The 13,761-nt window shown below is 40.3% G+C and overlaps 1 protein-coding gene across 11 annotated transcripts in view; it reads left to right on the top strand.

Annotated features, from left to right (window-relative positions):
• plekha7b (pleckstrin homology domain containing, family A member 7b) overlaps positions 1 to 13,761 on the top strand; it is a 99,497-nt gene that overhangs the window by 14,907 nt on the left and 70,829 nt on the right. Inside the window, exon 1 of one of the 11 annotated variants that reach the window (XM_041782989.1) lies at positions 7,046 to 7,195. The exons of the other annotated variants lie outside the window; for them this stretch is intronic. Within the exon in view, the coding sequence (XP_041638923.1) occupies positions 7,122 to 7,195 (74 nt within the window). The 5' untranslated portion in view covers positions 7,046 to 7,121. Of the gene's footprint in view, positions 1 to 7,045; positions 7,196 to 13,761 lie in introns of those variants that run through there. 11 annotated transcript variants of the gene reach the window in all.

The following is a 13,761-nucleotide window of genomic DNA, read 5'->3' as shown; positions in this document are numbered from 1 at the left end:
GAGTGCAGAAAATTTGCATTTAGATCAGAAGCACTTAGATTCAGTGCAGGTATCAGTCTTGTCAAAAGATAGGCCATAAAAAGTATTTTTCTTGCCTTTACAATGAAAGGGCTAAGACGTGCAGTCACTGTCATATATACTGCTGCACATGGTGCAGAATCAGTGACATGTTTTAATGTATTTGTGTGCGCGTGTGTGTGTGTGTGTGGAGGGGGGGGGTTGGAAATAGGGCAGTGGACAGAGAAAGAAACTGGGGAAAGAGAGTGATGACTGACATAAAGAAGGAGCAGCAGGCAGGGCTTGAAGCCAGACCACCAGCTTAGAGGACTATGGCCTCCACAAAGGCTGTGACCTAACCACAAGACCTATCGGCACCACAACAAATCAATATTTGCATATTGATCAAATGACTAAGTTAGCTATGAAAGACATCACTCTTGTTGAAAACCCCCTCAGAGTTTCCCTGAGATCTGTCATTTTTGTATAAATGACTCTTTAAGCATGGTCACACTGGCAGTTTAACTTTTTTGATTCCCCCCTTTGTTGTCTTCTCTAGCTTGCAGTTTGCAGCAAACCAGCTCTAATGAACCTGCTCTGTGGCCCTGTCGTGCAGCCAAAAGTAGATAAAGACAGCAAGTAGCTGGTGAGCTTATCCGCTCTCTGAGCACCTAAGGAGAAGAGTATTTCCCTTAGGAGTTGCTGAGGAACAGAAATAGAGACAAAGAGGGTGAGTATTAGATTCAGCTTCTGAAGGTGGCCAGAAATACAACTCAGAATAACTCTCATTGTTTCTGTGTCAGCTGCTGGAATCTCTAAAAAGGCGACTGCTGGAAAGTTCAACCCAAGTTGAGCATATAGCGAGATCTGGCTTTATCAACTGATGGCCAACCCTCCTCCACCCCAGCTCCTCCTCTATGATATATCTGACTTAATCAGTGTCGTTCTGTTTTCATTGATCTGTTCTGGGTTTAATGCTGCTTCTCTCCCTGCCCCAGGTAGGTGGTGGAGAGGCAGGGTGATCCCAGAACAGCCAAACCACCAAATATACTATAAATAACAGCAATGAAAGCAAATTAATAAAGCTGATAAAGAGAAAAAAAATTATAACCTTGACTCATACGTGTTTCTTGACAAATAACATTTCTGTGTTGCTTTATATTTGACTCTCTCTGCTGGTTTAATGTGCCCATAATATAACAAAAGCTACTTAAAGTAAGCGCTCAATTGTTGTATGAAAACAACAGAAAAATATTATTGAAGGAAATAAGAAGATAAAGACTGGTTAAATGCAACATAACCTTTTCTTTTCCTTGTACTCTATGTTCTGACAGGAGCAGTGAATAGTGCCATGCACTGATTGAAGATAAAATGGATTTTTAAGACTGTTGGCATTTTGGAAATCCTATGTAATCACAGCCTCTAGCGCCTAAAATATGTAAAGATCTACTTAATTTGACATTTATTGACTGATCATAGGATCTGTAGCAAAGCAGGTGCTCTGCAGTGTTTTACTCCATTCATATCCCTTTAGGTATTACATCTGAAGTCTGAATAACCTAACACTTCAATAAGCATATGTTCAGCAGCAGATTGAATGTATGAGCTCTGAAAAATGTTTCTCATTGCAAATTACTCAATAGAATATTGCTGTTCCCATTAATGGAATATTGAGCTTGAAAAAGATAAATGAAAAGGACCATCTGGCCAAAGCTACTGAGAGAGCAGATCTGGTGCTTAGGGCAATTTCACCCACTGCAGCATTTATTGAACACATTGACCACACAGCTGTGTGAGTTCTCACAAACCAATCCAATCTAATTTGCTTTAGTGCAGAGATACAAGGCTAATTCCATATTCATGATCTGATTGATTCTGCTGTACACTGAATCTTTGTGATTTGATCTTTTCAGATGTCGCCCCCCCTCATGTGTTTTCACTTTCAGAAAATTGTATCCATAATGTGTAATTTTCTGATTGAGACAAGGCTTGAGTCTGGCAGCAAGTTTGTAGTGCTGCTGAGATTTTGAGCAGATTTTTAAAATACTAAAGTTTAACTTACTCAATGGTTTCAAGCTTTCAGAGCGTCCTTGAGCGCTGATGGACCATCTGCATGCTGTTTGTTGTGAAGTGCTGTTCTGTAGGTAGCCACTAGATATCACTGTTGAGTCTTTGCCTACTGATGGGGAGTTTCAGCTATGTCTTAATTTCACATTAAGATAGACACCGTCAAGTGTCTATTGTCCTTTCTTCTGCTTGCTTACAGTTACTGTATTTGCAATAATGAAAACATAAAGAACTTCATAATTGAACCCAGGCTCGATTGTGAGACAAACACTAAACAATGAAACCATTTCTCACTCATATTTCTCTTTTCCAATATGACAGCAGTGTATTGCATGCCTACCTGACAATATTCCCTACCTTTCTGAGTTGATTTAGGAGTGCTGTATATTTTCACATCCTTTTCCTGGCACATTTCTGATTTGCAAACAAAATAAGCTAGGTTATAAATGGCTTCATTTCATCATAAAACAGTTAGGAGGACATGACTGAAAGTAGGTGATAGAGTGAGGAATGAAAGTTGACCTGGCAGTCCATCCTATGTATCGACCTACGCCACCCTCGTCCAGCCCTCTGCTCTTATCTATACGTCTGTCTGTGGATTATTGAGTGGACGCTGCAGCAGCCTGAGTCGGCCACTCAGCTAAAGTCTGCCCTCCATCCTCCATCCCTCTCTCCCCGGCTGACTGGGATGTGATCTGATAAAATGGACCCGAGGTGAGGCTGAAGGCTCTGGTTGCAGTCAGACTCCAAGGTCAGCATTTTACATTGACTGGACAACAATCGAGGGGAATAGTTTGCATCTGTAGTCACTAAAAAAGAGTAAAAGCTTAGAGTTCCTTAGCAGGTCAGGCACTTCCTTTTTCCTCCCCCTTCATCTTCTATATAGGGACTGAACAATGGAGCGTTATTGTTTTATTCCTCCCAGGAGAGGCTAAGTGGAGCTACATACTGTAAGTGCCGGCAGTGTTACTGAGTGATCAGGAGTAAAGAGAGAGGGCTGAAACAGCAGTTATACTCCAATCTGACACCGCTCTTTATGTCCTTTTAGCACACCCACGTTGCACTGTGCACACAGCTATAACAGCCTCAGCTACCGTTTGGTAAGAGAACACAGAGGGGACAAACTTAGTCTGTGATCATACAGATTTGGACAGATCTGGAGATTTTAGACCTCTGAATTGGATCTACATCTCTGCACTTCTGATAACTAACTGGTGAGTTGCCATGCAGGAATCCTTTGAAGATAAACCAAAAGCTATCAATAAAAAAACTGGGAGCATGCTAAATATAGTCAAAGGAAGAGGATTTGGCATATTTGGAAAAAAAGTAGAGTATTTTGCTCATTTAAAAGTAGCAATAACAGAAATGTATTTTAAAAAAATCTGTTAAAAATGATGCATCTTAGAAGAGCTAAAAGTATGGGAAAAGTGTGTGAGTCAGCCCTTATAAATATAAAATGATATGCATTTTACTGGTTATTGTTTGAAGTTGTGTTTGAACCCTAAATCTACTTTAGTGCGTCTACATTTGATAAAGTTCAGTATTTCCTCTGAAAAGTGTCTTAATGTAAAGAAACATAACTGAAACACTAAAAATATACTTGTATGTATGTGCTTAGGAAAGGTACTTTGCCTCTTCCCATCACTGGCCAAGTATGGGCATTGGTTTTAAGTACTGTTTTCATGCATGGATAAGTAGTTTATTAAAGCAAAAACATTTCCCTTTAGGTCATTTTGAAAATAATTACAGACATTTACCTTTCTTTGAAACTCCTATTTGCATTCATGATATAATGACTTCCTCTGTGCATTCTTTCTTCACCGCAGACGGGAGCTATTTTGCTTCCCAGCAGCTCAATAGTTTAGTATTTCTGTGGCTGTTTCACATTTGTATGTTGCACTTTTTCCAAGCAGAGAAATTAATTTTGTTTTGATTGCGCTAGTGAACATTTCATTGATCATTGCAGGTGGTAAGACCCAGATCTCCACTGCTTTAAAGAGGTCTTTACTTGCAGGGCGAGTACCTACTTCTCCTGGGGTATGCTAACGAGATGTGAAGGAGAGAGTAGATGGATGAGAACGAGCAGCAGAGGATGAAACTCAGGGGATGAGGGCAGCAGAAGCTGGATGCATTACCTGCATTTGTGTGCGTGTATGTGTGTAGGGACTGCCAGTTTAATGTGTGAGTTGACTTCCTGAGCCCTTAGCTGGTGTGGAAAACATTTTTCACCTGCCTCCCCTCCCTCTTCCTTTATAAGCTGATAGAAAGGATTTGTTGCATGGCGTGATCATCAGTCTCCTTAGTCGTATGGAAGGACATAACCATGTCTTTACTTCCGTTTCTCATGTTGTGAGTGATTGCCCAACAACCAAGATAAGGCTGATGCTGCAGCATCCTCCATTTAAGCTGCACAGTAATCCTAGATGGTAGAATTAGTAAAGTTTTGAGTTGTGATGCAGGCAACTGTCCCAAAGTGAACCTAGCACATACAAAGATTGACATGAAAGTGTTGATTTATTTCTTATCTGACATGATGAACAGCTGAATGATTAAAAAAAAATCTACTTGCGATTATTTTGACTCATACTGCAAATTCAATATGGATTTTTATATTAAAGGGAATAATCGTTTTGATGTTTCTCATTTTAACAAGAAAAACAGAAACAACTAGGGCTGCAAGCAGCACTGAAAGGCCCTAGCACGGGGTGTGCAGGGTGTTGGTAAAATGTGCAGTGTGCTGTAGAACAGTGCACAGAGTGATAAGCAAGTCCTCCCAGGACTGTCATCAAAGCAAGAATAATGGGCATGTTGGACTTTGTTTTTGAGGTAGGCACTAGCTATCAAGACAAGGCGGCAGTATGACAAAGCAAGATGCTAAGATGTTGCTATGATCAGGGCAGAACTGATTTTTATCCTTAAAAATGTTCAACAAAATTTGACATCCTATGTCAGAGGTTTTACTGGCGTCTTACAGTTGATGGGGGTACAGCAAAACCATAGAAATAACCTTGGAATGTGTAGAGAGGCAGACTTTGATCATAGATGTGAAATTTGAATAAAATCAGATGTCACATATGAGAGTTATGCCAACTTCCTGTGAAAGTGGCGAGATATCAAAATGCTAGCTATCATGAGTGAGGCGTCCATTAATGAAGCATGTCAGTGTTGTGGACAGTTTTTGAAGACTTCAGCTCAAAATCTGAGCTTTATAGGTTCAACACAGACGAATAAATAAATAACCCATTTGTGTGACTTCCTGTTGCCTGTAGAGGGTGCTTTGATGAGATGTTTACATGTGGGCATGCTTAGTGTGATACTGTTGTCCTGCCAGAAACTGTAGAAGATCAAAGAATAGCATATACAAAAGTTAAAGCAGGTTACAGTTATTTAGCATCATCAAAAACACCTAATTTTGAAACATAGATGAAGCTAGTGGACTTCCTGTTGGGATTTAAGTATGGGTCCACAAAACTATTTTGCTGGTCTCATGATGACTCATATACAGACCAAAAACTATAAGGCTAGGTTGAATGCTTTGCATGGGATGATTATTTGAATTGATTTTAGAAGTAAAAAAATCACAAGTCAAACTTTTGGGGCCCGATTGTGGCCCCACCCCATTACATGGTGAAAACTCACAGTTTGCACATCTTTAGATCTACATCTTGTCTTGAATCATCAGAAAAAATTAGGAGTCCATTAGATGAAATCCCTCAGTGGAGTTCGTTAAAATCTGAGACCTGTAAAATGTCCAAAACAAAATCAAATTTTAAGCTTTAGCCTTTATTATCTCACTTTCTGTAAATATTTTCAAAAGATGATATATTAGTTGTTTTTGTTACTGGAAATAATACATATGTGTACTAGTTTTCATGCATTTAGCCCAAACTTTGTGAATGGGCCCCCAAAAAAGGATGTTTTGGGCCACCAAGATTCATATATATATATATATATATATATATATTATTTTTTTTTTTTACCAAGACTGATATATCTGCACATTTTTGTGAGTTTTTTGAGCATTCTAAAGCCCATAAATTAGCAATTGCTTTGAGAGAAAAATAATATGATTGCCTACAGATACTAAAGGGCCCTCGCTCTGAGGTCTGTGCTCGGGCCCTAAAAGTAAGACAAGTAGGATTTTGTTTTTTACCATATATTCTCCATTTGCAAAATTGACAATTGAATGTTTACAAGATGTTTAGAGCGTAACTTATGTGCTTGTTTCGACACATTTAAGGTTACAGAAACATTGCGAATTCTGGAATTTCAAAAGTGCTAGGCCATAAAGCAATTTAATCTAAATTTGGCTTAATAAATCAGCCTTAATATGAATTTGTTCAAGATGTTTCTAAGTGAAGATGTCCTGCATTCTTTGCTCCAAAATGTTGGTAAAAACCTAAGCACTCAATATATTTTTTACACCGTTGTGTATTAATAAATAATGGGAAAGGTCAAAGTTCCAACACCTAGAGTTTTACTTCTCCTCTCCTTTTCTTTTTTCCCTTCTCACTACTGTAACTCCTCCTCATTCCTGCCTCCCTTCCTCTTGCTCTTCTGCATGACTGCACAGGGAATGGGGCAGAGAGGGCGTCCGGAGCGAGCTCTGCTGAGAAATGCATACGTTTTAAAAGAGCAGGGTAGAGGTGAGAGGAGAGAAAGAGCCCCACCACTAAGAGGGAAAATGAAGGAGGAGAATATGATGATATGGGTTATGGCTGATGCTTTGTACCTGTGGTTTCACTTGGTGCTCTGGGGCCTCTTACATGATGCATCCATGAGCTTGGCTGGCTTTAATAATACCCATCCCTAGCCTAATGCTCCGGGAGACAGGGGACAGTTCAGCGACTGCATGTATTTTTAGCTCCACCTCAGCTGCAGAAGCGGGAAAGAGGATGTTTTGAATGAATCAACGCCTCGGTGCATAGCAGAGGACGTCAGCAGCAGCAGCACTACCAGCTGAGAGGAGTACACACACATAGACACACACACACGCAGGCACCAGTGAGAGAAGCAGAGCAGAGCACAGCACAGCAAATCACAGATCTGCAGCAGGCATGTTGGGCCAACCAGGACAGTCAACCTTACACGTCCCTTACAGGAGGCAGCCAGTGTATCGTGCGAATCACAGGTGTGTATCTGTACTCTACTCCCAGCACATATGCGGGATGGCGTTGCTACGTCGCTACTCTGGAGGTGTGTCTGTTCGAGCTTTTCAGCAACTGCTGGAGAGGAAGTGCTTCTAAATGCATGCCGTGAAGTGTTTCTAAAAAGTATGAAAATTTTTATGCATGTGTGCATTAGCTGTTTTGTGGAGGAAGAGGCAGCTGGCTCTATTGCATTTAAAACCTTTTAATTGCCTTTGGGGAGTGCGTAGATCAACGTGCACTAATGGAGCAGTGTAAGAAGACAGAGAGAGATGTTCACTGCAGTGCCTCATGATCACAGGTCACTGACTGCTGTGTTTATGTCAGCAGAACTGTGATCTTTCAAGCTGATTATGATGCTCTTCCTATATACAGAGAAAATGTGGAATGCCTCTATAGGTTAGACCGTAGCAGGTTTAAGACAGTTCTCAGAAAGCCACAGATTCTTACAGGAATGTACTTGTTTACATGGGATTCTGTCTGAATCCTTTGTACAGCTGCTATAGGGCCTAGCCCACACACACACACACACACACACAGACCCATAGAGATATACAGCAAGCATTGTCATATCTGCTGCACATTATACTTTCCATGCATTGGTAGACTTTTTCAATCTTTTTCTGCAAAAATTGTTTGTTTCATTGACTTAAGCAAAACCAAGTTTCATGCTTGCATAGATTTTGACTTAATCTGAACTTCAGATATTCTGCTGTATATTGATTAATAATGATAAATTACAGTATCAAGCATGCATTATCAAAGTGATATTGACTTTTAGCCAACAGTTTTACAATGTTTTTAGGTTGATTTTGACACTTTTAATTGTGCTGTGAAATTGACACAATGATATTGATCCAATCACTCAAAGATCTGTGCACAAGATATTAAGCTTATTATCATTCTGTCACAGTCTCGATGTCAGCCACAGCGATAAGGTTACTTAGCCTATTTATCATTCCTTCATGCGCCTTCTCATCGGTCAGACCCCCTGCTGTGTCCTCAACCACAGAGAAAGCAGGCTGCTAACAGCAGACCACAAAATGAACAAGCAGGAGCCCACTTTAAATCAATATATTATGCTCATTTCAAGGTATGTAGCTACATTTACAACCTAGCTCACTTTTAAATCACTGAGCCCTACGTGTCCAGTCTGGAGTGTAGGCCTGTTTTTAATACATTATGTAATTTTTTTGGCTCCGGCCTGGTCTGGTTCTACTCAGGAGGGCTGGATAACATCTGATTTGATGTTTCTTAGTTCAACCAGTCAGTTCCAGTAATGTTGAGTCCCACCCAGGACAGCTCAGCCTTTCACTTTTATCCCTCAGCTATAGGGTGAAATGTAGCCAAAAGACACAGCGCTTCATTGGTATGCTCTGCTGATGCAGAGGTCATATCTTTGTTAAGTGCTGCTCGTAATAGCCGGACCGGTTTAGTCTGAAAAATGACACACCTAAAATTGGTGCAGAGAGAGGAGGAGACCTCTCCTAAACCACTGACATTCTGCTCATTTCCAGGGAGACTGGACATTTCTAAGAATAGACATGATGATGATGCCTAACAGGGTTGAGCTATTTGAAAAAGGGAGTGCATTCTCTATGAATTAAGACCGTGACCTTTTAAATTCCCCAGGCTGTGATTTGGATCAGCCTATTTGAGTGGAATGGAAATTCAAGGGGAGGGACTGCTCTGGTAAAAATCCCAGTCCTGCCGGCCAGTGAGAGTCTCAGAGCTGTGTTCACCAGATGTGGCCCACCTTCTCAACTGATGCTTGACTCAATAAGCCTCCTAAGTCTTGACAAGCTCTCGCCACGCTCTCATGATACAGAGATCTAAAAATAGACTCGTAATTCAGTTATCCTCTGCCAGCCGAGCCTCACCTAATTCATTTAATCCATCTGTTTAATTTGTTGATAAAAATAAATAAAAGATGATAGCCTGGGAGATGGAGTGGGCTTCAACTAAACAGTTTTAAGCTGAGTTAAAATTGGTCACTACTTCATGTCTAGTTATGAAATGAGCTTCTACGGGATGTCTGTTTTGAAATGTGGTTCTTAAGCAATAAAAAGACCCTTAAAAGAGAAGAGATGTGAGAGAAATCTGCAGAGCTTTGATAGCTTTGTGTACAGCATACAAATGCAGGAAAACCCACATGGTTACACTGCATGGTATAACAGCAGAATCGCTTTGCATCCCAGTAGAGGTGTGCTTTTTGTGCCAATGGGCCCTCTGTGTGTGGTGCTTTAATGCTGTTCACTTCCACTGAGCACTGCAGTCATGGAGTAGCTGTGTTGTCTTAACCCTGTGCATCATTGTAACACAGCTCCCTAGTGGGAATGTGTTCACTTGCTGCCTTTGCACTGCGGTTTGTGTCTGCTCAGGTTCTGTAATGAGAAGTGCAGGAGAGAGGTCCCTTCAAGCCTGCAGCCAGTCTGGAGTTAGATCCCAGCAGAGAACAGATGTCACACGTGCACGAACTACAACACAGACACACGAAAGAAAGAGCGGCTGAGTCTGCTTGTTCAGCACAGAGCTGATCGTGAGTGCAAGAGAAGGTCGCTGCCAATTTCGATAAAAAGACACTCTTTTTATCTTGTCTTTTTTTTTATTGTTAACATATACTCACCAGCCACTTTATTAGGTACACCTGTTCAATTGCTTGTTAACACAGATAGCTAATCAGCCAATCAGTTGGCAGCAACTCCATGCTTTTAGGCATGTAGACATGGTCGAGACTTGCTGAAGTTCAAACTGAGTATCAGAGCAAGGAAAAAAGGGGTTTAAGTGACAGTGCACATGGCATGGCTGTTGGAGTCAGACGGGCTGGTTGGAGTATTTCAGAAACTGCAGATCTACTGGGATTTTCACAGACAACTAGGGCTGAATAATTTGTGAAAATCTAATCGCATTTTTTTCTCCAGTATTGGGATCATGATTTAAAATGCAGTTATTAGCCAAGAAGAGGAAACTGAGGCTATAGTTCACCCAGGTTCACTAAAACTGGACAATAGAAGATGCCTGGTTGGAAATGTTGCCTGGTCTGATGAGTCTCGATTCAGCTGCGACATTTAGATGGTAGGATCAGAATTTGAGGTAAACAACATGAAAGCATGGATCTATTCCACCTTGTATCAATGGTTCAGACTGGTGGGGGTGGTGTAATGGTGTAGGGGATATTTTCTTGGCACACTTTGGGCCCCTTATTACCAACTGATTATTGTTTCATTGCACAGCCTACCTGATTATTATTGCTGACCATGTCCATCCCTTTATGACCACAGTGTACCTTTCTTCTGATGTTTACTTCGAGCAGGATAATGCACCGGGTCAGAAAGCACAAAAACTAGTTTCTTGAACATTAAAATGAGTTAGCTGTACTCCAGTGGCCAGTAGAGGACCTTTAGGATGTGGTGGAAAGGGAGATTCATCATGGATTTGCCGCCGACAAATCTGCAGCGACTGCTGACGCTATCATGTTAGTATGGACCAAAGTCTCTGAGGGATGTTTCCAAAACCTTGTTGAAACTATGCCATGAAGAATTAAGACAGTTCCGAAGGCAAAAGGGGGTTCAGCCTGGTATTAGCAAGTGGCAAGTGAGTACTTTAGACACAATGAAGCTAACACTGCTGTAAGGACAGGCCTATTGCAGTTAACTGTGCTGCACTGTACTCACCTGGATGCCCTGAGGACGGAGATCCTCTGCAGCAAAATATACCAGACTAATGAATTCCTCTCACAGAGCAGCCTCAGCAATTTTGCTTACATGTGATGACTTTATCATTTACCTCAAAAGCTAAATGTAATGTAATGTAATCAAGAGTATACAATATAGATTTTCCTATATTCTCCACAGTGCCTTTACAGCAGTCTGGACAATTTGATACATACCTCCATTGTCATTTTGCTGAGGTTGTAAAAGGAAATCTAAGTGTGTGTATGGTTTAAAAAGGAAGAGGAGAATATAATTTATTTGTATGATGACATAATAATGCCTCTGACATGATTGTGTAAGGGATTTAGACATGTTACACAGCATGAGGGTGAGCTGAATCCGATTGTTGGAAGAGCTAATAGCTGGTTATCAGCTCCTCTGCTTTTTGTCGAAACCCCTATCGACTGACATGGAAACGATTTTGGAAAACAGGGATTAACCTGGTTCAGCTAATCCTTCAGGATATGTTTATTTTTTCTCTGGTTTTGTATTCACATGTTGCAAAAAGGGTTACAGCAGAGGACAATGTCATTAAATTCTTCAAGTTGCTGCGCCTTTTTGAATTGCCTGGGCTTATTATCAGGACATTTCTACAGTTTTCCTAACAGCATGTTAATGACATGCAGAAAAGGCAAACATTGATCCATCCATAGCAATGAGATAAGCTGCTTTGTCATGTCTGACTCCGTTAGCCCTGATCAGATAATTAATCTGCAGTTTTTACATGTTTCTTCATGTACCATTACACTCACAACGTAGTGTGTCATCACAGCTACATACCTACCTAGAAAACAAGCAAGCACACCATTACAACAATCATTACACTGCTGCTGAGAATGCAGAAAACCTCACTGTGCTTAGTTTCCCTTTAAATATTTGTTACTCAGATTTTGATCTTGATTTTTGTTTTTTAAATGTGATTTTTTTTCCCCCACTATTTCCACCTATCCACATCTGCCATGTTTGTTTTATTTGTAATAATTTTATTTTATTATTTTTTGTGATTTATTTCCGATGTTGCAGGATTATAAACATCAGAGATCAGACAGATAATCTGAATGTGAACATATGCAATTTGTGTCCATGTCCGTGTGTGTCTCTGTGTGCGCTAAGAGAATGTGTATGTAGGAAGACAGATTGCCAAACTTTGGCTGAATCAGTCCGAGTCATGCTGCAAATCATTTATTTTGCTGTAAAACCTCAGGAAGCAGGCAGATCTTTGAGACTGAAGAAAAGTAAAATGTTTGGAGTCAATGTAGCCAAAGAGGACTGCTGCTGCATGGGAAGCACAATGGCAGCACACAGGTAGGCCACTTTTGGTTTGATATGTTGGCTCTTTGTGTTAAATTCACTTGTAATTAATAGTTTTTGGACAATCTGCTGCATCATACTTTGACCTTGGTTGAATTGAAGGACTCTTGCCAAGTCTGATCTTTTGTTAACAGTAGCAGCCAAGAGGATATGGATCTTTAAACTTTAACTTTCCTAACTTAACTTGCATTTTATATACTTTGTTTCTCTCCCTTTTTAATGACAGCTGAAGGTGATTTATCGACTTAATCTGAAAACAAAGCTGTCATCTTAGACCAGCTGCTGCTGCAGAATTGTTGCAGAATCCAGGACTCCATACCGCCTCACTATAAATTCTCTTATAGCCCTCAACAGCAGCATAACGAGGCACTTCACATGCATGTGCACATGCATCTTGTAGGGAGAAAGCTAAGAGGCTGTGCACCAACTCCATTAGCATGCAGACTTAGTTTTTATCACAGGGAAGATGCTGTGACAGTCTTGACAGTGTTCTTTGTATGAATATCAATTGATAAATGCAGGAAAATGCAAGAATAATATAGTCTGTGTTTACCCAGAATCCTCTCCTGTCTCTTATTTTTCCTTCTCATCAGAGAATCGCTTGGGAGACATATTTAATCTGATAGGATGAGCAGGGAGTCTGCTGTCAGTGTCAGTGTAGATATAAACATGTGCATGTGATTGTGGAAAAATCTTGTTCCACTATAATCATTTGTGAAGTGGCCGCCACATGATTATCCAGGGTACATATGGAAAACATGGGAGAGGGCTAGGAAAGCTGCTTCTTTACTTCATCTCTGAAAAAATCACTTCTGTTACCTATCAGGCTTTACAGGATATTCTGAGGTTTACATTTGTTGAAGTTCATTTGAATAGATCAGCTGTCTAAATCAGTGGTTCTTCACTGGGTTAGATTTAGGACCCCTCACAAATGACAAACTGCAATACAAATTTCTGATTATTTCCAGCCACTTGATTTTATTGAAGGAAACTGGTGCAATTTGGACCTGAGATGGATCAAAATATCATGCCAACAAAACACATTAAAACAATTATCTTTGAAAATCATGATCAAATTTTGTTTCTAAATGCTGCTTTGGTTTTAATGGCATCATGATTTCATTTGACACACAGTTCACTAATGTTTTATGTCCCTAGTGCATGAAATTCTACATTTAATGCATTCTTTCTCTTATTTCAGTTTCACCAGGATAAACCAGCAGCTTCAGAACATTGTTCAATGGCATGTTGCATCCACTATTAAGTTGCATTATAACTTTGTCCCCAATCATGAGCGACCCACTAAAAATGTCTGTGTGACCCACTTTTGGGTCCTGACCCACTAGAGTACAACCAATGATGGTTTAAGTCATTCTGAGAAAGTCCGCCTTCTTTGCCGACAGCAAACACCTGTCCTTCCTGGATTCAAACAGCGGATTCAGTTTACAGATAAGAACATTATTTGCTCCCCAATGAAAATGTTATTTTTTATGTATTTCCAAAGGGCTGTTACTTTGCACACAGAA

This window comes from Cheilinus undulatus, linkage group 1 (genome assembly GCF_018320785.1).
Source record: "Cheilinus undulatus linkage group 1, ASM1832078v1, whole genome shotgun sequence".
NCBI classification, from domain to species: Eukaryota; Metazoa; Chordata; class Actinopteri; order Labriformes; family Labridae; genus Cheilinus; species Cheilinus undulatus.
The sequence above is the reverse complement of the archived record's forward strand: the minus strand, read 5'-3'. Positions and strand labels throughout refer to the sequence as shown.